General features: G+C 34.8%; 1 protein-coding gene across 2 annotated transcripts; it reads left to right on the top strand.

The window, feature by feature from the left end:
- Window positions 1-1,351: 1,351 nt before the first annotated feature.
- On the top strand, window positions 1,352-26,703 carry LOC138186009 (G-protein coupled receptor dmsr-1). Of its 2 annotated transcripts, none has more exons than XM_069125433.1 (6): window positions 1,352-1,595; window positions 1,832-2,098; window positions 13,999-16,213; window positions 25,079-25,187; window positions 25,301-25,485; window positions 25,785-26,703. In XM_069125433.1, exons 3-6 carry the CDS (start codon window positions 15,624-15,626, stop codon window positions 26,191-26,193), a joined length of 1,293 nt encoding a protein of 430 aa, XP_068981534.1. In that variant the 5' UTR covers window positions 1,352-1,595; window positions 1,832-2,098; window positions 13,999-15,623; the 3' UTR covers window positions 26,194-26,703. The 2 variants fall into 2 exon arrangements, with proteins under 2 accessions (XP_068981534.1, XP_068981535.1); XM_069125434.1 differs by having other exon boundaries at window positions 1,357-1,401; window positions 1,847-2,098.
- Window positions 26,704-27,074: the final 371 nt, after the last annotated feature.

Here is a 27,074-nt window from a genome sequence, read left to right as displayed (position 1 = left end):
CAAATGGATGGATCGTAATATTATGATATGGGGTTCCCGGTAAACCTGCCGTGAAAGAATAACACAAACGAAAATATATGTATATTTCTATTCATTATCGTGGGCATCTGTATTATCGCGTAAACTGGATTTAATTGTAGACGCTGATTCAGTGATGCAAAATAATCCAGCGAAAATCCAGCGTAATTTTTTAATGCTCTTTAATGAAAGACGTTGAGTGCAGAGATTCACAAACTTAATTATAGCGTGTAGTTAAACAGAATGGACAAAAGGACGAAAAGGAAAATTATGCGAGATGAAAGCCTTTTGTGCTATCTAACTTCAAAAAATTAAATGTCAGTGTAATAAATAGGAATTTTCTTCAGAGATTCGAAAGGGAGATAAAGATAATTTTAGGAAACTCGACGAATAACTGTTTCAGATTTAATTTTATACAGGAGATGATTAATCGATCAAGATAAATATTTATCTTCAATTCCTACACGCTACGAACAAGATATGCAACGAAGAAACTATCGTATAATGAATACAATGAAACTATATGTATACAACTGTCGAAGAAAGGGATGAAGATGAAGGAGAGAAAAGCGAACGAGAACTGGTCCTAAAGAATTAAATAATTCGATTGACGAGAATGAAAAATTTATCCGCTATATTACTAAGGACTATTATAACATTCTTATTGAGTTTGTAATATTTTCATGTTTTATTAGAAGTTATTTAACCTTATATTTCTCTTATTTCCCCTCTTTTGATCAGAGAGTCCTTTCCTTTATTCTTCAAATATTCTAATATTTTTTTCTTTCTTCTGATTCCAAATTGCTCCACGCAATTTTCTCAATATTCAATTTTATTTCCTACTATTTTTCATTCACTTCGAAAATATTTACCGGACAAAACAAAATAAATATAGGATAAACTATCGAGCGAGTGTAACTATATGATAAAAAAAAATTTCGCTCGGAAAAAGCCACGCTTAACGATATATCTCTTAACTTTGTCGAACGTTTTATTTATCCCGAGCCTTGTATCCCATTTAAAAATTTCTATGCTTCATTTTCTCCTCCTTTCCTCCGCTTTACATTTCACTTTCAATCATCTCCGCTGTTGATTAAACTGACAGTCTCGGAGGACTTTAACTAAATGCATCAAACAACAATGCAGCCTTGTTGTTGGCACAAAGGACTATCTGTCAACGAGTCTGTTCATCGGATGTCTGTAATTGCAAGCGTGGATGCTGGGCGTCGTGGAGCACCATGGTTATCGCGCAGGCTCCTTCTTGGTGCGAGACAGGCCACTGAGAGGCAGAGCGAAGGATCCTCGTGAATTTTCACCAGTAACCCCGTGACCATCAAACCGTTTTCGACGTGTACCACTTGTCTGTCCTACTGCCGCTTCGTGGTTGGTAACCGAGTAACCTGTTGCCATAGCGAAATGATCTTCATATCAGAGCTATATGTCATTAATTTCAACCTGTTTCAGTGCTGTTTAATTAAATATTAATTTAAAAACTGTCAATAGAATCGCGCTAAGAATCGCCACGAAGACTCGATATGGTTTGAATTACGAGATCGAGCTTGATCAAACAAATAATAGTTAGTGCAAATATTTTTTTCATTTTTTTATTGCAATTAATTTTTGCAATAAAAATATTTTTTTATAATAAAAATCGTTTATTGAGATTGTAGATTTTTTTTATAGAAACATAGATGCCGATATATCTGGCTTAGTTTCTTTGTTAATTTTCCACGTTTGTAAATCACGGACTTCTCTTCTTTTTTTTTTTCATTTTCGTTTCGCTATCTTCACTTCGCCATTTCTTACAACGAAGTAACCTGTTGCGTAGCAATCCGTTCTGAAGAGGAATTTACAGAGAACAATATATCGAAGAAAGGCGCGGAATCATTTCGCCTGCTGCGACACTTTCGCGTCTTCTATTTAGTACTATAATACCGTGTGCTTGTGTGAAACATTGGCGACGGAACGTGATATCGGTACGCGCGAAAAAGACAAAGATACTTCAATTTATGAGAGTCAGCTTCAACAAGTGCACCTGAATTAAAATTTCAAAGCAGACGAATGAATCATAGACAAGCAAGTATGATCCATTTTTTAATTTAAGCATGTTTAATGTTTCCATTAATTTTATAATTATTCAATTGACGAATTCAATACGGATATGAAATTATTGAATTATCGTGTGTACCTATTAAGCTCTTTATCCGCAATTTAACTAGACTTTAATTCAATTTTAATCTATCGCAATTTAGATAAATGGAATTAACCGAGAAAAATAAACATTATCTGTCCTTAAAATATAGAGATAATAATTTAAAAATAACATGCTAGAATCGCCACCTTGTCCGTAGAAAATAATGAGACATAATTATCTGACGGTCATCTGCTATCATTTTCTACAATCTACAAGCAGAAACATACAGCAAACAAGTTGATGAAATGCATGCGAAATTAATAAAAATATAGCCCACGCTGTTAAACGAATGAAAACCAATTTCGTTGCGCGACAATATAAGATATTGTGCGACGAAGATAATCATACGAAAACTTGAAGAATTAGAAAATAATATTTTGTTAACCTTATTTCTCAATGAATTCTCTCCAAATATTTCCAAATATTTAGACAATTTTGTTCCCGAATAAATTACCTTCAATTAATGGAGCAGTAAAATCAACATACGAAAAAATTCAATGAAATCGCAATTCACCAAGCTATTCAAATAACTCGTACTCATGAATAAAATACAGACTATTAAATATTTTCTCGAAGGAATTGGAAATCAAAAGAACTTGTATAATCTTCGATGGCTATCGTTCAACGATGCATTAGTATCTGCCATCGTGATTCATCATGGTCCGTTGTTTAGACAATTACGCTAATGCGAAATCTTGATAATGAGGCTACACATTGAAAAGATTTCCTGTCAAGCTTTCTTAATTCGATTATGGATCACCTACGAAATAATGAAGTTATTAAGTCGAGAATAAAATCTCTGTTGCCAGAAATGTGTCTCTGGCCCGTGACGTTTAGGACCACAAAGAAGTAAAATAAACCATCCATTAATAATCATTAACGTCACCTCGTTTCGACACGAACCTTAGTTTTAGGACATCAATCCTGCCCTCCCTACACACTTCTTCGTACGATCCTTCTCGAGTGTATTTACTATTTTCGTTATTCTGGAATTCCGATTAGTTCGATGGTTATTAGGTCTACTTTATTTTTTATAATTTTGTATTTTTTGATCGCATTGCACGCAACCGGATATTAGATATTTTCGGAAGTGTCAGATACAATTTTTTTAAAGCTTTTTCATCCTACTCAATCCCTCTACACATATACAGAATTATATATTATGAATAAAATTTCATGGGTGAATTATAAATTGAACAGTGATAAATAAAAGAAAAAAATGCTCGTCGTCCATTATGATATGTTTGTTCATAATCTCCAATAGAATGACCAACTTAGTTTTGAATATACGGTAAAGTATTCGTTTCTCTGAATTCCTCTTTTATTCCCCGAACAACTTTTATCAAGGTTGGGCAAATCTCCCCTATTTGTGAAAGGCGCAGTTTAATTAACGTGGAATATTAATTACCGTGGATAAGATAACTTTTTAAATATATGTAGATATTTGTAAACCAAGTCCAATTTCTGGCTGTGAGGCCGAATAAACATTAATAATTAATAGTAATTACCATGCCACGTGGAAATATTATCGTTTTCTTCTTTTTAGTTGCGAATTTTCCAATATCCGATCGATTTTATAACCCCGCAACTTCGACCTATCTTTTTTACGCGAAAATTGAGAAAAATATCAAAGGGTGAGGAAAATTCGGAATCAGGCATGCTAATGTAAATTTATTTGAAAAATATATCGTCACACGTGAAATTACTTTTTTCGTGTTTCATACCTGTATTTTCCCAAACTTTCGGTAATGTTATGATAACAATTTTTATAATATTTGGCTCAGACACGTGTTACACGTTAAATGTAAAAAGGACAAAGAGCAAAGAAAATATTGTTATCCGTAGAGAACCGTGTCCCATATAAGTAGATCAAAACGTCAAAGGAGCGTCCATTTGGGCGCATTTATGATTGATTCGATGCGTAGAAGAACCCGACCGGCTTCCATCACAGATTCATCCTCGATTCATGTATTGTATATTTTACGAGAAATGTGATATTGCTTTCGAAAGGGAACCGATGAAATACCTATAGTACTTTTCGATAGTCCTACTGCTGCATATCTCTTTAACAGCGAGATATATTTTCACACACACACAGATGCTTTTCTTCGATTTCAAAAAACATGTTCTATGTTTTTCATACTTCAAAATTAGATCTATAAACATTCTCACGTGGACACATCCCACACAGGTAATACCTTAGAAGTGAATTCGGTATTCAAAGAACTTGAAGCTTACGTAGAATTCAGTTTACGCGACGTTGGCTCTTTGTTACGTATATTGCTCTTCTAAAAAAGTGTTATTAGAAAATTTGTATTAGAAAGATTTCTGGTTTGCGCGAGGTCTGTCATAAAGCAAAACGTGGACTTCATTGACGAACTCGGAGCTCAAGGGTCTTATAAAGCAACTATATAAAACTTCTGTTTACACGATGTCAATAATAATCATAACAGGCTTTTGTTAAAAGTCTTCAACATTGGCGCGATACTTTCCTTCTGTAAAGATTACAGATGAAAAAATTCAAGCGATATATAGTAATTTTATCCAATATTTTCTAATAATATCCAATATTTAAGAGAAAATATTGGATCAAATTATTTTCATCAAGAAAATCGCGTTTCAAGGAACGTTAAACAACGTATTTCCTGCTATTAAAATACTGTCATCTTATCACACTACTTTATTTAACTTTCTGAGTAATTTTGTAATGTAACGCACAAAACAATCAACAGCAATTATTTACAATTAGACGCAATTGTATCAACGCCACGTATCAATGCCAAGACTAGCGAACATAACTATGCATCTTTACTTTTTCAGTCGATAATCAAGTATTTGAATTACGTCATTAGAATCGTCACTGACGAGTCAAGGAAATACAAATATGCTGCTTGAATCCGATCTATCCTGAGAAATAGAAATAATGAAAGGACATGAATAAGCGTGTATCTAGGAGCGAGTAATATGTAGTTCAGCCCAGTGCAGTGGAGGCGTGTAAAAATACCATAAATAACGAACACGAAGAGAACAGCGAAGAATGCCGGAGAAATTATCGTGAAACGCAAATTATATGCGCATTTTATATGTCAATGAGACGGAAACTAGCTAGCTCTGCTTCAGGTTTTCCACGGTGGATCGATAGACGTGTCGAAGCTTCTCCGCAGTGACGATGTGTCGTTGTTCCTCGTGTTCGCGATGCTTATTTCGATTTTCATCTTTTCGCTGTTTCGACTTGCGTGATTTCTATCATCTACGATAAAAGTCACGGAATGGCGGTTTGAAGACAACGTCGCTTTATCGACGTTTTGTCGATGTTTTTGTCGTCGTTTTATCGTCGTTACTCGGTCGCCCCTTTCTTGAAGGCGTCTTGGGGAAGATATTTTTCTTTGATACATCAAAGCATAGCGCGATAATGAACTGCAATTGCGACCAACGTATTTCGGATAAATGTGTGTCCGGATAAATACAGAAACTAAAATGTTGTTTTCAGAAAGAAGATATTTTAGAAGTTAGAGAAGAATGGTCGTTTCTCGTAAATAGGAAACTGTGGCAAATGATGGATGAGAGTGGGGAACTTGAACAGAACTAGCTTCAAATCTGTGACAAAAATAGCGGACCGTTCGTGCTATTTAAAAATCAATACTGTTAACAGATTCGTGGAACTATAATAAAAGATTCACTCGCTTGCACATAATCAAAATTTGATTCGTTTTACGTCATACTTTGTATTCAAATGCCTACGTTACAGCCCGCGATTTCTGTCCTATATGCTAGTGTACGCGAACAGAAAGACACGTCGGTATGCGTTGGCGAATATTCGCGGATATTTTGAATTACTCAGCCACGCAAATCTAAAATATTTTTAACAAACAGTGCTTTAATTAAAAGCAATTTGTGTCACAACTGCGTCATCATGAATAATTTATTTCTCACTCATGCGTGAAGAGAATAATCTCTCCTCAATGTACGATGAAATTCTTTGACATTTTCATTAGAAATTCCAAACCTTGGTATACAAACATACAAAAATCTCTCTTTTTTAACTACAGCGAAAAGATTTTGTGTCATTTTTCCTTTTCAAAAATTCAAATCGTCTTTCCTCATAGCGTATTCAATCCTGAAGAAAAAGAAGAGATCATTTCACGACACACTCGAAGAAATCTCGCTCGTCCTCTTATATCATCAATTTTAATAAGATTCAACGAAAATAAAATTAGAAATGCTCAGTTGTTTCAATGAGAATTTTTGACAAAGACTTTTACTCGGAACTTTTTCGGATCAATTTCGAATAGCACTTTCCAAACGTTATCCCATGACTCGCTTTACGGTTTCGACTGCCTGTATCTGTCTTAAATTGCGAACGTATGAACCACTGCAGAAAATTGGCGTACGGATAGTTTAACGAAGAGAGCTTCAATCGTCAGCCAATAATAACTTCAATGTAAATTAAAGTAATCTTAAAAATTATAAAATATAAATTATGCAACTATCAAATAAATTAATAAGGATGACTTGGATCTGCTTTTCTTCTAAGAGACCCTGGAAATAAACACATTCTAAGTTAGTCTTAATTATCAAATACTAGAATAATTTTATTTCATACTTCCTTCAAGTGATATTAACAACACTTTTGCCTCTGAAACAATGCCTGTTTCCTTCGATATTTAATAAATACCTAGATTATTAATTAAACCATATCAACGATAAACTACCACATTGTTTAGATTAGACAACAGCTACGCAGAATAATTCAAGGAATAAACACAGTAAACATGTTTGAGTTTATCAAATTACACGAGAAATAGTGGTCTATAGAATATCAGCTCATTCAATACATCGATAACTTTATGGAGTAAGTTCAAGAGCAATTGACACGGCCATTGTCACGGTGAAATAATGGTTAAAGTTAATCAACGATGACAATCTGATACTGCGTTATCGGGATGAACCGATGTATCTTACCACTAACAAGCGACCGACACATACATGAATGTTCGGTTTATGTATGGTACGTTGTTGAATTTGACGTTTATTTCCACTAGAACACGGCGACCAAACGAAGCGATCAATAATCTTTAAATGAAAGTGATATATCAAAAATATGCTTGTAACGTACCATCCGTCTTGTTCGTCATTGATAGAACATGGTACTGGTGAACCAAATATTACGTATAAGAAGGGAAGAAAAGACGACAAAGGGGAAGATCTCTCAAGATTAAATTTATTTCAAGCATTTTTTGTGTTTGGCCTCATATGTATGTATATATGTATGTATGTATTGTATGTATATTTATTTGCGTTTTTTGTAACATAAAAACGGCTCAACCGATTCTAGCATTACAGGCCTCAATCGATTCATGTTTGCCACAATGTCACGGAAATGTTGTAATGTTATGTAGTATATCAGGAAAAAAGCAAAATGATAAGAGTTACAGACTGCAAAAAACGTTCATGTATCTAAATCATTGAATTCAGGAAGAGAATGGACGTATTTTTTTTTATTTCAACGCGTTTACCTAAAGGTTTTTGTCGGTATTAAAAAGGATTAAATAAAATAAATATTGGAAAAAATGATACCCGAAAACATGTAAATGTAAAAAAGTAAAAAAAAAAAGGAACAATATATACATATGTGTTTCACTCGAAAATATAAAATATAAAATAGATATTTAGATATGTTTATGTAACTGATATAGTCAGCCAATAGTGTAGTGTTACCAGTTACAAAAATGTCATAGTCGGGCATCCACGTTGATTAAATGTTGTCACAATGGCGATTAAATTCTGATTAAATACTATTATACCGGGCGCCAGACTACGGCATTTTTAAATGTTATTTATCTGCAATTTCGGTAACTATGTCAGTTGCTTAAAAATATCTAAATGTGTACCTATTTTATGTATCTGAGTAAAACACGTATATCTTGCTCTTTTATTTTCACAGTTTCACGTAGTCGCGCATAATCTCTTTTCTCAATATTTACTTTTTGAATGAGCAGTGACAGAGCAACTGAAATCAAATATTTTAAATTCTAATTAAAATCTATTATCGAAGAATGTAAATTAACGTGTTTCTTTATCATTCACTTACCTCGGACATTACCATAATTAGATAGAAGAAAAGAAAAATCTTTACGTGTATTTATTAACGGAACCATATAAATATTTTAATACATTTGTAGTTCCCTTTTAAAAGTTAACATTTTAATTACATACCGTGAAGACAGATGTGATGAGAAAATTACCAAGCGTATCATACGTTGAACTACATTTCTCATTTCAGGACTTGAGTTCGTATTTTTAATATTAATACACAGCTAGCCGAAAGGAAAAAAATGAACTTAATATTAAAACAGAACTAAAATCGAGCTAAAGAAAAAAATCAGTAACATCCACTGAAACGTATATTACAACCAGCATCATATGATAAACCAACAAATTATATTACTATAATATATTATATTTATACCTTTCTTTTATATTATTGTTTAATTTTATGCGTACTTTTTCATTTTATCATGTATTAAATTTTTTATCCATCGACTGTACAACATTTTTGCTCATGGTATGTCGCAAGTTTCGCATGTATGTATACACGAAGCTTGGAAAAGTTCACGAGAACTAAAACAACCGCTGTATACAGTTCATAGTTCTATATATATACACATATATCGGTAAAATTTGTAACTCGAAGAATTTTTAAACATACGACATTCCAGCTATGCTCTCTGCAGATGTAAAATCGAAAGAAACATGAAATTGAAAAATTAAAAGGCTTCACTCTCATATTCCGTTTTTATGGAACCAACAATATGAAAGAATTCTGTGAACTGAAAAAATTTCAACCACCAATATTTTTCTGCGGATTCTGTTAACAGAAGAACAGCACGTTTTATGTCACAAATGACAGATAGCCCAAGATTTGATTTAATTCGGAACTAAATTAATGAAATTACCAACCATCTGTCACAACGCAATGTTAAGCACATTTTTCAGATAATAAATATACTAGAACTAAAGAATTAAAAGAAAAAAGAAAGAAATAGAGTATGTTTTGTGCGGCAGACGTTTCGTACTATAGGAAATACATACACAGAAACAAATATTATCGATAAGTTTTGTAACAAGCATTAATAAGTTTAATTATGTATAACAACCTCATGCAAACACACACATATAAACAAAAGGTAAGTATCTACTTACGTACTACGTTTCCGAAAGAAATTGTTTTCACTTTGCTATGATGCTTATTGCGTTCTAGAAGTACTGTTGTAATTTTCTCATGGCAAGAATATTTTCGTCCTCCATTAAAAAAGTCCTAATACATCCGTAGCATTTGCGACTCCTCTAGGGTCCTCGCATACTCCCACGCGAACCGAAAGTGGTCATATCGCAACTTGCAATAGTCATCGAGGACACTTAGAGTACAGAATAAACTTCAGAGTAGAGGTATCACCCGATAGGATCTAGTAGTAGGACGCACAGCGTCTCTATTCAAAGAGAAGGAATCAAAAATAAATGAATGGACCATTCCGTGTGATCTAACGTCGTAATGGAGTATCCGTCGTGTCGTATATCAATAGATTCCCATCGTAGACAAGCATCAGATGCGATTGATTAATCCTCTGGTCAGAATATCCAGCTACACGAAATGAGATACTTTTGGGATCATGTGAATTCGCAAGTTTAATCCGCATCAGGGCTACAACTTGTAGAGGATGTCGATGATATGTGCAAAAAATAACAGAGTCGATGATCCAACGTGTAGCATACGATGTATGCGGGCGAACTTGTCTTATACTTGTTCTCAAGATTTTGGATAGATGACAAATTACTACGCGGTATTTAATCGAAGGATATCGATGAATAAACGTAACAAATTTCAGAAGTTAGAATGTGTTGCTTTGGGTAAGAAAACATATATATGTGTGTATGTAATACGTGTAAAAATCGACAGCTTGCATTGTTTTATATTTACAAATGGATGATTGCTAAAGGTAGACTGGAAAAGTTTGCTCGAACTCTACCTACAGTAAATAATATTTCATTACAAGTAATCATTCTAGATGAACTTGTGATTTTTATTTTTACGATCTTTATTATAATCCAGTTCTGAAATCAGCGATCTCCAACATTTTTGAGGTGTGACTTCATTAAAAAATAAATTATACAAGCTGAAGAGGAAATAAGATTGACGTTTTATTCCCGACGCAAATGGCTTACTTTTTAAACATAAATAAAATAATTTTCTGAGTCCATTAACAAGAAGGTGATTACAGAAAAATCTGAAGTAAACATAATGAGCGTTACAGATAAACACTTCAGAAACTCTACAATTGTTCAGTAGCATCCTTTAAAACAAGAATCCGAGTAATCACTTTGAACGCTATTTACGAGCATTTCATGATTTTAATATTAAAGAGGAAAATCACGGAAATCGAAAGCAATCACAACGATATAATTATTTATTTCGTAAGTCTGTTTACTTCGCGACTCTAATATCGATATCATAAACGAAAATTTGTGGACAAATACAAGCAGTCGGAAGTATTGCTACTTATTTCGTAACTCTAATACTAAAGAGCAAAAACTATAAGCAGTCGTAATCAATTTTAATAATGCAACGCGATTTCTCTCACTAATTTTTAAATTGTATATACTTGTCAGCTCGAGAAAAGCATTAAACGATCCCCGAAAGCAAAGCGTGCGCTGCATACATAAAATTGGCGATTTACATTATATGAAAATTAGTTCAAATATTAGAAGGTATAGATGTATTTTCATCAAAATTGCTGAAATTTATTCGTTGAAATTTTGAAATTTTCAGAATTTCAATTATACAAATTTTAATTAAAATTAAATTTAATATATTATATATAAATACTTCGAAAATTTGTACTTAACAAAGCGAATCGAATTTTTCTCTGTACCTTCTAATTTCCAGATTAAACTATGCAGTGAGCAAATACATAAAGCGAGCATAGAGACAAAAGTTATAAGGAACGCACATACATATAAATTGCGGCTCATGAATACGACCAATCAAAATTGCACGTATCTTTTGCTTTTATGTGTGCTGAAAATCTTGATTACGAGGTTTGATTAGCGAAACAACCAGCGGTTTAAATTTCTCTTCCGATTGAACGTTTTCAATTAGAATTAGAATTAAACAAAAAGAAGAAAAGACTTTAATCTCAAAATTAAATTAAACGAGGATATGGAAGGAAATATTTTACTTGTAAAACTACTTTGCTTATACCTCTGGCATCGAACCAATAGTTTGGGAAAACCAAAAATCGATTAATTTTCTTGCTTTAATTTCGGAATTAATTCGAAATTTCGTCTTATCGCGAGATACTTTCTTATTTAATTGTATCTAAATTTAATTTTTTAATTAGTGAAAATTCTCTACGAGAAGCAAAGATTAAATTAACATGTCTTACATACGGAAGTAGCCGACAAGTTAATTAAGAAATAAAATACAATGTTAAATGTTAAGTATAAAAGAGCTCTGTGCTACTCGTATCACTATGCTCGCCATAACATGCAAGAAATACAATCGGTAGTCCGTGCCATTTTGATATGATTGGACACTGCAAGAATCAAAAATATGCGACTTACCGTTCGTAGGAAGATTTTACGGTATGTGGCGTCCATTTATGGATCTCGCCATTGTCAACGCCGTTCCATTATCCACCACTATAACACGACCAAAAAATAAATTACTAATATGTACCTCTAAAAGCTAAAATCGACCACGCGGGCGGATTTTAATAATATAACAGCAAAATCGGCGGCGAAAATGCGGTATCGACAACGCGTTTAACGAATGAAATTTCGACCCGTTATTGATTAGAAAATCACGACGCTAATATCATGAGGTTCAAGTAAATTTAACAAAGGAGAAGTAGTGTAAGCGAGTATGCAAAATCGTAGAGAATTCAATGGTTATTCTGCAAAGTTTGAACTTTCACAATATCTGATTATTATATTGCAAAGATGTTAAAACAAATTAATGTACGGATATAGCAGAATATGTGGACGTCTATGCGTGGTCACCCCTAAAATTTCACGTATGAATATTGTGAAATATTATAGAACAATATCAACAGATTATGCTACAATATCTATCTCTTACGAGATTTATAATACCACAGTGGTATAATATTGGAGAATACTTAGTTACCATAATATCAGAGAATACCGTAAAGATTCTAAGAGAGAACTAGTCAAGAAGCAATTAAGCTAGAAAGCAACTCAAACGAAGTAGTAATCTATTGAAGTTCGAGGAGTTCGCATCGATACAGAAAATTAATAAAACAAACATTATACACGCATCGAAAGTTTATAAACAGATTAAAGTGTTTAGAATTGTCGTTAGTATATCCCTTATAACACATCAACCGTGCAAAAATGTTACATGAAGTAAATCTAAGAAATTATATCTCAAGTATTTTACTTGCAAAATACCCAAGCCTGTGTATAATATATATATATGTATATAATATATATGTATAATATAATCAACGGCCGCAAAAGTCCATCTCTATTTTCCTTTCTTTTTCCTAACATCTAAATTATTGTTCATAAGACTTTCTCTTTTAGAATTCAGTACAAGAACAAGCAGGTTAAAATCTGTCGCAATTGGCACGTGTACATTTTCCAAGGAGACACGGATTCTTCGCTATTATAAAAATGCAAACAGACCAGAAGATTACTTTCTCAATTTCCAAAGCTCTTCAGTTTGGAAAGTTTCGTCCTATCTGAAGTTTTTTCCATCAATCTACTTCTTTGCTTTGCAAACTTCTTCTTTTTTTGAATAACAAACTGCGATCTTGAAATTTTCCGTTGCGTTAACGAAATAAATATAGCGTCCGTTAATGTGTCCCACATATTATGTATTCGTATTATCTTCAGCTTTTATACACGTTGTAATAACAATCCCCTTAGCAGAATTAAATAGCGTGTTTTCATATAAATTCTATCTTGTCGTAAATATTTGAGCGTTTCACCAATTAACTGCGTTTGACGAGTATACACGTCGTCGCTTGTATCTATTTACGCATTTCATGACCTAATCCCATGAGAGATTTGTAAAACCAAATTCTACAGTTAACTAGTTCAGCTTTCAACATCCTTGAATTTGTGAATTTGAAACAATATTTAGTAAAGACTCACAAAATAACACAAGCATAAAGGACATTAATAATCAATGTGTTAACGTGTCGTTAGCTTTTGTTCATCGCTCCGTGCTCTCCTTTCGTTTTACGAAATTATTTCGTCGCAAAAACATGCCTCAAATTCTCATTACCAGGTTCTTGCAACAACGGCTATCTACGAACATTTACTCAGTTTATACACTTTGCACGAAGCAAACTACTCAATTCTGTGGAAAGTATATAGCACAAGCATATAGAATATTCGAAAGAGTAAAGTTTCACGATAGAGATTAGTCATTAGCCAGATTGTAAAGATAATAGTTTGAAATAATTTAAGGAACATCTAGTTTAACTATCATATTATATTTAAATTTTCTATAAGGGCGTATAAATATTCACAGTCTAGTTACCACCACAAGGTCAAGACACCTTCCTCATAATTAGCATTTAGATATTCGTCAGAACATTCCACGAATTCTGATATCTTACTAACTTATCTATTTCCATTTCCTATCGACAATCGCTAGAATATCTACTTCTTGGTTATCGCAAGGAGAAAAAAAGACAATGTCAGCATTTTCCCCCCTGTATACGAACGTTTGATCGAAATCGAACGATCTGTTTCAGGTCCAGGTTGTTGGGAATATCTACGTTGAAGAGTTCTGAAGAAATCGAAGAGGATATCGTGGAAGATCGCGTAAGACTTATTCGATCGGAATTCCATAATCTTCCACTCGGATCGGGTGTCTTATTGACGTTTCGAGAGGAATATTGCCGTATGAGCGAAATCACAGGCGGAAAAGACATCGATTCCATCTATGGAATCGATTTTCGACTGACGAAACGTCGGTCGCTATAGAAGCTTCAATCCGTCAAGATTCACTGCTAATGCCTTGATCGTGTCTCGCAGGATTATCCCTTGGGAGGAACTGGCGCTGAAATCGTAAATAATATCATGGGTTAGGGAAACACCACCACGCGTGACTAGCTTTGATCTGAAGATTTCGTGACTGTAAAGTGTTTTGGGAGAAAATTGAGTAAGCAAATAGAAAGGGAGCCGGTGAGTCGTAAAAGAAAGGAATAAAGAGAGTGAAAGGAACGGAAGAACCGGGTAAAGCTTCGAACACAGGACATCTGTTCTAAGAGGGTTGAAGGTGACCGGTTTCCCAGAAGAATGTTTGAAAAATATGTTGAACGGGAAAAAACGATCGATGAAATGGATGAATTGGTTACAAAGCCTGGTGGAACTCGTAAAAGTGAATCCTATCGAAGGAATGAGCCACGGTGAATGAAGAACCTTGAACTGATTTGTGGAACGCGAGTGGAACGTCACCAGGTAGAAGATTACAAAGAAGCCAAATCCCAAAGAAAATTCCTTCAGCTGAGTGCGGATCGTTGGTAGTCCAAGTCACGAAAGAGGAAAAATGTTGCGAGATCTAAAGGAAAATCTAAGTATATGCGAAGAACGCAAATTACAAAATTAAAATTTCGAAACGTGGAACAACAACAGCAAACGGCTTTCAAACATCTAACAGCGTTGCACCGAATATCTCTGAGGTATTCCTACGAATATCTACGAGTTTCAGTTCTCAAAGACATTTTTCTGAATTTTATGTGAAATCGATAGCAATATGCCGTGGAAAGGAGGGAACTGGTTCCCCCTTGGCGAAAAGAAAAGTTAAAAGGATACGGTGCTCTTCGAGAACGACGTTCAGTAGGGTGAGAGACAAATTCTCGGCCACGTGAGTCGCATCCCTGAATGCATTTCCAGAGCACCATAAATTGAACACACGTTTCTTTGAATTGTAAAGTTCTCGCGTGCGACTATGATAAATACGAGTTGATACCCAGTGAAGTAACTTACCACGATAGAAAAGAAAGTTTGTAACCCGTGCGAGGATAACATCCTCCACGAAAACAATAAGAGACCATTCGAATGCAAAAGTAATAAAAAATTCCTCATCTATATGTCCACCATATCGATACCGCGTTATTACGTTCTATTTGTCATGAATAGCTCGAAAAATGCTGGTAGACCAGCTGCCGCTTATTAAAAAATTCCACCAGTGTAGTGTGACTTATTCCCGGAAGAAGAGGATATCCTTTGGAGCGATATATCAGACTCATCTCTGTTCTGTAGAAATGATTAGATATCGAAGGTCCATAATAGATAAACGCTGTACGTGACCAAACAGCAAGAGCAGCTAAGAGTAGCTAAGAGAAGCAACGATGCAGCTATCCCTTGAAATGCGATGCCCTATCCCATACACTACGAAAACACCTGGTACCGTATGAATCTGAACGCAACGTTACAACGTCTGAGGTTCCTGTTGCACCATATAAACACCATGAGTCGGCCGAATAACTATACAAACATCTTGCTTAGTATGAATATCACGGACGAAGATATCGATTACGCGAAAAACTTTCTTGGCAATCTAACCAACTATAAAACGAGTAACGACCAGATTGGTTGCTACTGTAACGGCACAGTTCGAGATCTGGCGCTCGAATACAAGAATTATCATGGCTACGCGGCGTTGATAGTGTGTCTGTTCGGTACCCTGGCCAACATGTTAAATATCGTCGTCCTAACAAGGAAAGACATGGTAACGGCTCCCATAAATCGAATCCTTACTGGTCTAGCAACGGCCGATATGCTCGTAATGCTCGAGTACATTCCGTTCGCTGTTTATATGTACATTGTGCTACCAAAGAGGCAGATATTTCCTTATGGTTGGGCGGTGTTCGTACTGTTCCACATGCACTTCACGCAGTTGCTGCACACCATCAGCATCGCCATCACGCTCACGCTAGCCGTTTGGAGGTACATCGCTATTAGGTGAGTAGGATTCCGATCCAGCAACCGCTTTATTGAACGGAGCGGGCACGAATTTCAAATTACATGCCCAGCGGTTTCCGCTTAGGTTACTGCTGTCCTGATTAAGGTCTGGTTCTGCGGATGCTTTACTTCGTCTCCGTTACCGTGCTATAGAATTCGGCACCGTGTTCAAGACGAGAAATGTATATTGCCGCATGCAATTACAGGTCCTTTTGCATTTAGTAACTACCTTGCAAACATGCACCGAGCTGACACAACAAAACAAAAATTTACGACTAACGGATTTTGAATCTGATAAAAGTAAAGCTTAAGGAATGGAGCAAAAGCTCCTGTAGGATCGGAAACAGAACGTCCGAATACACATACCTACACATCGATCGGAATAAATATTGTAAACGGCATATCGGTTTTCGATACGCTAGATGTTTGCATCCTTCGTACGATACAGTACGATGAAGAAAGTAAGTTAGTCCTTTAAGCATAGAAATTCTCTCAACTTCTACAATTGATTCAATGGCTACCAAGTTTAGGACTTCGTTGAATTCTACCATTTATAAATCTTCTGCATTAAATCTCACGAATCAAGATTGATGTTATCAGGACCCGTAAGTTAGAAGCTAACCTTATAGACCCCCTGGAGGTTCAAATCTCCTTCATCGGTTCATAAAACCCTTTTTTTTATCGACGAAACTACTTCCATTGAGACAAGAAACTTTCGTTAATCGAAATCCAAGAAACTCCTAATATCTCTTTTACAGAATTCAAAAAACTAAGAAAATTGTTTACGATAAATAACTGTTTCTCGATTTTCTTAAAAAATCGACTTCCATGTGTATACGAGCGAAATTTCCTAGCCCTAAATAAATTCGAGGAAATGAAGCAGGGCAAACGGCTATACAAAGTCGTAGAGAATAAAGTTGTAACTTTTAAAAAATCTGATTTCACGACCGGTAGTCCATAACGCGAGTGCTTCCTCATTGGATTAATTTTTGACTTGTTAACTTTTGCATTTGATATCACCTACTTTCGAACCAAAGTTTGAATAGATGTTGGTTAGTTAGGTCGCGACAAGCTTTCAGTTGGTCGGATGTCTTTGTTTCTCAAAGAAAATTACCCAGGAAATATCGTAAATGGACCAATTTTGTAATAATTAATCTTCGTTGGAGAGAACAAAGTAATTTACCAACTATCAGTTACTATAGATTACCATCTTGAAGTTTCTCGTCTTAAGTATCAAACTTCCCGTTACTGATTAGATTTTCTTCCAAGCCTCAAATGATCATTAAGTTCAAGAAATATCTTACACCAATCAACTTCATATCCTTGAGGTACATGACACGAAACTAGAATCCTCACACATAAAATACGTCATATTCAATTTTGAGAAACATTTAATCCATGTGCAGCTGTTCTCATAGCCTTTCTCTAAATTCTCGAACACGAAAATCCACGAGATATGTATGGAGCAGGCGAATAACAATCTACGAAGCGGATTATCCATTTTTATCGTATACTTCCCTGAAAATCTATCACGTATATCATTCTATCAAAATTCAATCAACGTTTAGTATACGTCAGCGTACATATTCATGTTAAACCGTCATTACTCGTGCCGATCATAAGTCCGATTGAAAATTAGCAGATCGACCGATTTATCAGTGCTAACTAACAAGATAATTTCGCGAAACGGTGAACAACCCGTTTGACGCATCTGTATTCAAGACATGTTCATTTGTCAAAGACAAAGCATATTATCATATTCCCGTTCCGATATTCCCAGAAATGATACAATACGATACAATATGATCGATAATGAAATCTTTATCAATTAATCGTCGCTCGATGAGACCGATTCATTCTACGGTTAAGACTCTTTACATGATTCTATCCGCCATATGTGGTCATCAGAAGAAGAAGAAAGTAATGTAACAAAGTTACAGCACTGGGATGTAATCGTCCTTCAGTCATGTTGGTCCCAAAACAGAAAATCATCGTGTGAAAATTCTCTAGAATGGAAAAAATCCATTTTATGCCACGAGTAAAAGTTGGATGGTATTGACTTAGATAGCAATAGACGCAAGTAACAACTTTTAACGTTAAACTTTTTGTTTTTTCAATTATTAAACAAATATAGGCATCCGTGTCGTTATTTATTTAACGGACATTACTTTGGTATCGAACACACGAGTACATGAACTGGGATAAAAAGAAGAACGAGCGCTAACGATTTTTACAGTTTCATTTGAGATACCATGATTGCTTTAAAAGAGATAACGGATCTGTGAAAAAAATTGACAGTTGAACAATGTTGAATACCGTTCGCAGTTGAACAAAGTCTATTGATGCAATCGAAGTTATGAATACCTAAGCTAGTCGGATATGAAACGATATGGAGAAGTTGCCTCCTTCTTCTAATGGGCATGAATTAACTGATTGAGGATTTTAAAGACGAAGATCAGATCCGCTATGGTTCTACGTTATTCGAGAGTGAGGGATTATATCGCTTTAATTATAATCATTTGTGTATAATATATCGAGGTATACATTAAACTCTGGTAGTTTTAATGTTGATGATCTTTTGGTTCGATCATAGGAGCTTTAACGTATGCTCATTAAAAACTGAATGAAATATTAAATAGAATAGAGTTTCACAAATAAACGAAATGACCTAAGTAATAAAGTACAACGTGAATAAATGGGAATACGTCGAAAGAGACACAAACTAGGAGAAAGGGCAATTCTGGTTGAAAGAAAAGCATGCTTAGTTTCCAGAAGTTACACAAATGTTATGTCCAACAAACACACGAAGAAAATGTCAGGTCAGTTGAATATTTGCTAGATGATTCTGTATTACTGTCTCGTTTCAGTGCGCCGTTGAGACTCCCAATTTTCCGCGATTATCTTTGGAAAATGTTACAGCTAGAGGTTTAATCTGGAATCAAATCTAATCACGTTCCTATGGATTTCGTGAGTAAAATATTTCGTTCTGAATTAATATTTTTCACTTGAATTCAATTTTTACTTAGTAAGTAATTTCCTCGATTAATACGAAACCATACGAATTGGGTCAGGAATTATTTAATATTTGTGACTTTAAACGAAAAATATAGGATTTTTCCATTCGTGGAAGAACGTGAATGAGTGAATAGATTGCCTGAGGTCTTTCGATAACAATCACACCCCACAATTTTTAACTTAGTAACTGTATTCCAATTACATGTTTGTGATGTCAAAACGAATTGATGCAATGGCCATTGTTGAATTTACTTCGCTTTTAGGAATAATAATTACACTGCAGATGTTTATGTATGTGTAAAAAGTTTAAAAATATATAAAATATTGAAAATAAAGTACTCTTTACAATATTTATATGGTAGAGTAATTCAATAAATCATTCACCCATGTTCCACTTTTTCTCTGCTACAAAAACAGCTTTTTATTTAATTCCACTGAAAGAAAAAAACAATTTTGATACAAGCAATTAAATAAAATATTTGGGCACCATTAAAATAATTGAGCATTAAAACTTTATTTATAGAGTTGCTGGAAAGAGATTAAATACGTTCATGTATGGTTGGAGCATTTAAACAGTATCGATCGTTCGATACTAGCGTTCTAGCACTATTTTTGCGACAGTAGAAAAGTGAACGTAAATTAAAAACTAATTCCATAACACGCTTGGAATTCATCGTAGAACCACAAAGAATATATTCGGAACTAGAGTATACTTCGATATACTTTAGCGTGATACCGCAATTATCACTTTCGAAATAACACCAGTTCTGACCATCAGGTTATTCTACCAGTATATGCAAAATTAAACATATCAAGTAAAATCTTTGGAAAACACATGCTCTTGATGCACGTGTATTGAAAGAAGCTTTAAATATTCTATTTTTCGATTTTATTTTCGCATGTAGAATAACCTATCGCTCGTTCTAAAACATCCTGTATGATGAACTGATATCCCGAATAAAATTGTAGCACACGATCATGATAACACGGAAAGGGATTATTATGTGAGAACGGTGCCAATTGATAAATCGATTTACAAGATACTAAATTATACAATACCTCTAATAAAAAGTACCTATCGAATGAATAAAAGTTGTTGCGTTTTTTGGTATTGTAATTGATATATTTTGCTATGTATAGCAAAACTTGCATTCAACAATCTTTCGTGTATCTGAGTAACAGTGTGACAAGAGATATCGAGCAAAGGATCGAGTGATAACTAAAGGATACCAGATGCATAATTCTGGTAAAGTAGATCGTTCTCCTCGCTACAGAGATATTTTTTCTTTAACGAAGTACACTTGCTGCAGTTTCACTGGCAACTGGACCATTTGCTCGCGCAAATAAGGCATCTGCATGACGTTTCACAGAGGAACATTACGCTTCATTTTTCTCGTTTTCTTGAGTTCTTGCACGAAGACAATTTCTCGAATGGCTCGTATTACTGATTTCTGAATTAAAGCAGCCGTGGGGAGCAGCTGACGCGATGCTTTCATTTTTTATGAAATAATCAAAATACATCGGTAAAGTAAATATACTATCTGAATATTAAAATGACTTTGCACAGAATCGGATAATTTTCTCCTACCTTTTTTGTTGCGAGATAAAATTTTAGATCTGTCAGAAATCTTTCAATAAATTAACCCCCTGTAGTTTACTTGTAGCAATTATTGGTCTCTAATTTTTAAATCACACTGAGAAACTATTATATAATTAAGTAATTAGAATTTCTTTCCACACAAGCAGACGAAATTCCAATTTTACGAATAGATGAATACCTGGATTGTGATGCATTGAACAGTATTGTATCATCTAACTAAACGCTGAATAGTTTCTTTTTACAACAGTAGCCACGCTTGGAAACTCGTTACATTAAGCACGATGCCAAATACGTCAGAGTTTCCATCTTCCTACACCTGTACAAATATTGAATCAGAGAGTGTGACAGAATTGTGCAACGAGTCGGTGAAATCAACACGAAAGAATCTTTAAACCGTTCGCGTTTGGAACAAAGATAGAATGTATTAATAGAAATACCTGACGGGAAAACAAGGAGGAAACAAACAGTGGTGTCTACCGATCACTGATGCAGTATTTTGATATTTAATCCCATTAAGGATTTTGTCAGAAGCTGTGCTTTTTCGCGCGTTGACTTCTCTCCTTCTCCTTAACGTTCCATGTCCACAGGAACGACGTGCAATGGAAAAAGAGGAAATAAAAAGCACGTTTCTGTGCTTTCCTGCACTCCAGAGTCACTCCATTCGATCGATGTATTATTGACAAAGAAGACGTCGTAACGATAGACGATGGAGAAATATTTGACCGAGATGAAACGCGGCAAGGCTGCTTTAAATAACGTGATAAAAAGTGAGAACAAAAAGAGTGTCAAATCGATCCATGCGCACCTATACGTCATTTACTATGAGAAAATAGAAAATAGAATTTATAGGAAATTTCAAGAAAATAATCTGTTCCTCAATATCTCGATAATATATCCGCGCGATCGTTAATCAGTTTTCTCTATTTGTATTTAATTACATTGTTTCGCTTTTCGTTATTGTTTTCTCGGAATATTGGAAATTTATGATCGAATATGTTTCATGGATAATATCGAATTTCTATTTGAATTGAAATTAGCTTCCTCATTATTTAAGTATTTAATTTAATTGCATTTTTATTTTAAAATGTATCTATATCGTTCCCTCGCCTTTACTCACAAAATGTTTATAACGTAACTAATCTCTATTTATGTTCCGCATAATATACCTATTAATGCTCACGACACGGAACAGTAGCGTGGGAGAATATGCATAACACATTAGTTGTTTTAGCTGCTGCAATTTATTCTCTGACGTACAATCGAATATATTCCTAATTATGATTTGCTTGGTAAGATCCATTAATATTGCACGATTCTAAAGTACTTCTAATGTTCTGGCCGAATTGGAACGGATAAGTTCGCGGATCTGTCATGCGCACAGTTGCCTTTTTGCGAAAAAAGTAGCGCGGTCGATGGTAAGTAGCGTACAAGCAAAAACGTATTTTTGAAGCTACATGACCAGCAAAGGAAAAACAAAATTTAATTCGCGAAATCGCCTTTATCATTCCATCCTGAAACTCTAGAAATTTTAGAATAGTCTTCAAACATTTTTCCTTAAATTTTGTTTAAAGGTTCATTCATTTCGAGCGCAAGTGAAGAAAATGTTTAGAGTCAGATAGATGCTAAGAGAGTTCAGTGTCATAACGTTACAATGATAATTATATTTTCCTTTCACAACGTCATTAGTTTCCCAAAATTTTTAGTACGTCCCTCTCAAAGAAATCCCCTCCTCTTTCGCTAGTTAATTAATGCCACATGTAGTTATTTCATAACTAACGAAGAATGATATAGAATAGAGGCAAAACATCCGAGTTTCAAAGGAACTCTTGGAAATTTCTCTAATAAGTCGTTCCTTTGGGACAATTCTAAATTAATGAAAAAAAAGAATATTCCTTCTTTGCCTAACGAAATTTGTTGCATAGAAATGCATATACAGATTCTACCAATATCATGGTAATTGTCTCATTTTCGCTTTGAGAGGCCTGTATTGTATCCTATGTAGCGAAGACTTAAATTAAAACATCGATGTAATAGAAACAGTGATCATTACCATAAAAAAAGGAATTCCAAAGGACGAAGTGATAAAGTAAAATTTCCAAACAAAAAACAGATAAATTCCAAGATACTCTCGAACAAAAACAATCTCCAAGTTTCTTGAATATCTAAAAATTGTTATAAATATATGCGAATAATAGATAAGAACTAGAAACTTTATGGGCTGAGATAGAACTATAAAGTTATTGATTTAAAAATGTGATACGACATACAATGTACAATGTCCATAGCGACCATTCATTCTCTTTGCTGCTTTTGATATTTGAGTACCTGATATTTTATGTGGTATTTTGCATTTCAAAGCGGTATTAATCGTATCCCGATGAAACGACTATACGTGACGAGTAACTTTTAAATAATACAATTACGCGCGTATGCTTGAACACAGAATGGTGATTAAATGACAAAATAATTGAGCATGACAAAACTCTTCGATAACAAATAATGGAAAATTACCTCCAATCATTTCTCCCTTTTACCACTCTCCTGTTCGGGTGAACGAGAAAATATCTGAAATACTAAATAACGTTATCTGAAACTTCTTCTGTAAGAAATTATTATACAGTTACGTTGGAACATATATCATTAAGATTCTTGATAATTTAGAAACGAGCAATAAACTTTCATTACTAAATGATCAATGCTCTTGAAACAGTTCCAATGGATAAAAACGAGATAAATGTTAATGAAATAGGAAAGATATAGCCTCAATTTGATAGCTGAAAATTGGATATGTATCAGATACATTCATTCCGTCACTTGCGAAATTTAACAGTACAGGCTTTCGAAACTTCGATGTTATAGTATTTGAAATTCACACGACTATGTGCGTACTGTAATCGACAGCTGGTAACAGGTTGAAACGCGAAATCAATTTAAACAAATTGGATTTTTTAAATTGTCGAATTCAAAGAGTGCATAGGAAAAAAGCGCGTCGAGTTTTAATTCCAAATCGTTGATCACTTTTTTCACTTTTAATATTCTACAATCAAAGCAGCACGTTCTTGTCAAGTATTCGGATCGTTCAAAGTGATGCAGAAACAAATCGTTGCTTTGTGAAGAACTGTGAAAAAGGAAGTGAAAGGTGATAAGAGGGTTACAACGATAATACGTGGTACAGATCAAGAAAATATCGATTCCATTCGTTTGATTAAGTTACCTCAGCTATATGTACCTCAAGGACCATATTTCACGGTAGTTTCATTCTTCTGGCGGATGTCAGTTCCGATCAGATGAAATTAAAGTTACGAAACCGACCTGTTCCGTCAGATCGCTTTCAAATTCTTTTCTTCTTCTACAGAAGCCGTTTCCTCTGTTAACTCTGAATTTGGCTTCCATGGGAAACCAAGCGAATAAAACGAACCTTTGACACGTTACTTGTAGCAATTTAAGTTGACATCAACATCTTAATGATGCTGTTCGATTAAAGATCGAATTAAAATCCATTTGAGTTCCACTACTTTTGATCAATTGAACAAACTCTCGACTAACGATAAGTATTTTGAAACTCGAAGGCTCGAAGAACAATCACAACTGCTATACTATGAAATAAAGTGGATCGATATCTGATTTCACGAACCCTTTGATTAATTCTTTCAATTACGTACGTTAAATGGTTGGATCTCTTGTTTAAAACACCAAAAGAACTTTCGAATTACTTCACCGTTATAAATGAATTTAACAACGGGTAATGAAACAAAGATATCTGCGTTTAAGACAAGGCGAAGAATCGATAGGAACGCTTAACAGGAGCTAAGGACTCGACGAAAGTATTTGAATAAAAATCAGTTCATAAGTTATTCGTTTTTGTTTTACGTATAATATCGACAAAACTTAAAACTTAAATTTCAGTCTAACTGATCTCCGCTGGAACAATTTGCCTTTGCAGGTCAGTTGTTGCGTTCCGACTACGGAATATACATTCCTTTGTCTTATAAGATAAGCACGAGTTAAGGAAACAAATGAAAGAACATTGTTCCTTTAACGGTACAACTACGAACATCGTCGAGTACTTCATTTGCATAAATAATTAATATGATTTAAATAAGTTGATATAATTTTCCCAGTTACGAAACGTTTGAAATATTCATAAAAATGGGCGATGAGAAATGAGAAAAACAGGAATACCGTTGGCAGAATAAAAGAGTAATTTTGCTAGCTTCGGTATGAAACGCATTGTTCTTTTGTTATCACAGGTTTCCACAGTACAATTCCTGGTGTACAGCGGCTCGTTGCAAAACGGCTCTATGGAGCAGTTTTCTGGCGCCATTCGTTGCCTGTGCTCCGAGCTATCTCGTATTTGGAGTAAGTACATAAATTAAGTTAAAAAGTTAGCTCTTTGATTAAAAGGCTTAACCGTAAATTTTGAGTGAAATTCAAGCACTTATTCAAATATTTTTTGAACCCTCAATTGACAGATAAGAAGACAAGCCGTGAACGAAAATGGCACCCTGGAAATTGCATATACAGTCGACGCGGACTACTCGCAGCACAAGGACTTCTTCTATCAGCTAAATTTCTGGGTGCTAGGAGTGGTCGTGAAACTTTTACCTTGCGTCATACTTACCGTCATTAGCTGCTGGTTGATAAAAGCTCTTTACAGGTAATCTAACCAGCAGTAACTTCGTATCAAACGTAAATTATAATTTATTGTCCAATAATACGAAATAGAAATTTTACGGTGCTCGTCCTACTTTCTTTATTCATTCCTCGCACAAAAAGAAATTTGCTACATTAAAGTATATACAGCGGAACTGATCCAATTTGTTGCTCGATCGATCAGTTTCACTTTATTTAACTTGTTAATCCTACCCACGTAAAATATTCCGATTAAAGGAAAGAATTTTGAAGAAACAAATGACGATTAAAGAAAGCTGTTTATCGATTCGAATCATGTTCCAGAGCAAAAGGGAGGAAGCAGGCCTTGAAGAGTTACAATCAATACAAGAACGCCGGCACTATGGGCAATGGGTCAGTACCAAGGAGGCCAAGCAAATCTGAGAAAAGAGCAGACAGAACAACCAAGATGCTCGTTGCCGTGTTACTCCTGTTCTTAGTCACGGAGATCCCTCAGGGCATTCTGGGTCTTTTGTCTGGCGTCCTGGGCGACTGTTTCTTTCGCAACTGCTATCATAATTTCGGCGAAGTGATGGACATCCTTGCCCTGCTAAATGGCGCTATTAATTTCATCCTCTATTGCTCTATGTCTAGACAATTCCGTACCACTTTTGGTCACCTGTTTAAGCCTAGGATCATGAAGAAATGGCAGCCCGCCACGCAGCAAACAGATGTACAGAGCACTTACGTATGATGTAGGCTAAAGGGTCTACAGACCACGCGTCTCTAGAGGCTGCATATCTTTCTGAAGTTAACTAGAAACGTCATATTTTTTTATTTTAATACCTCTACGAGAAGCTCGGCTTAAGCACATTTACTGGGAAAATGGTAAATTACGGAGCTGGTAAAGTGAACCGCTCCTTAAAATAAAAGGGTAGGTAAAGTATTTTCCTTAAATGTCATGCACATAATGACACTCCGAGTAGTGCTCGTGACGTATTTCGCTTAAATTTTTATCATCCGATCTCTACGCAAGATATAAAACGGTTCGTTATTTGAAACTTCTAGATCGAAGATTGATATGACGATTGACATGATACCGGCAACTAATAATTATTGAAGCTATTACTTAAGTTTTGCGAATAGAGAGATTAATAACAATTAAGCGAAGAGAAATTGTAAAGTATCACATTAAATTGTTAATATTAATCATCTTACGTCTTCAACGGAACCGCGCTTTTCGATAATAAACTGATTGTCTAAATGAATACTCTTGTATCTAGATACGTACATGATTTTCCGAAATCGTAAGGCACTGTGTTCGTAATATCGATGTTATTGTACAATATACAACAACCTTGTTCTGAAAATCGAAGAGAGGATAGAGAGTATAGAAATGTTTTGTACAGATACAATGCGTAAATAAGAGAAGAACCTTGAATAGTAGAACATAATAGGATTTGTTGTTCCATTGAGGACAAATACCGAAAGTTCAAGACCTAGCTGGGGGCTCGAGGGACTTCAAATCAATTGAACTCCCGTTTAACTTTCGAGCATTGCTGCGAATGGCAGATTTGTTAAGACCAAAGTAAGCTTAATCTTGTGTTAAACTTCCTCCAAATGAAGCACAGAGAA

Source organism: Bombus flavifrons, chromosome 13 (genome assembly GCF_040668555.2).
Source record: "Bombus flavifrons isolate JBK064 chromosome 13, iyBomFlav1_principal, whole genome shotgun sequence".
Lineage (NCBI taxonomy): Eukaryota > Metazoa > Arthropoda > Insecta > Hymenoptera > Apidae > Bombus > Bombus flavifrons.
The sequence above is the reverse complement of the archived record's forward strand: the minus strand, read 5'-3'. Positions and strand labels throughout refer to the sequence as shown.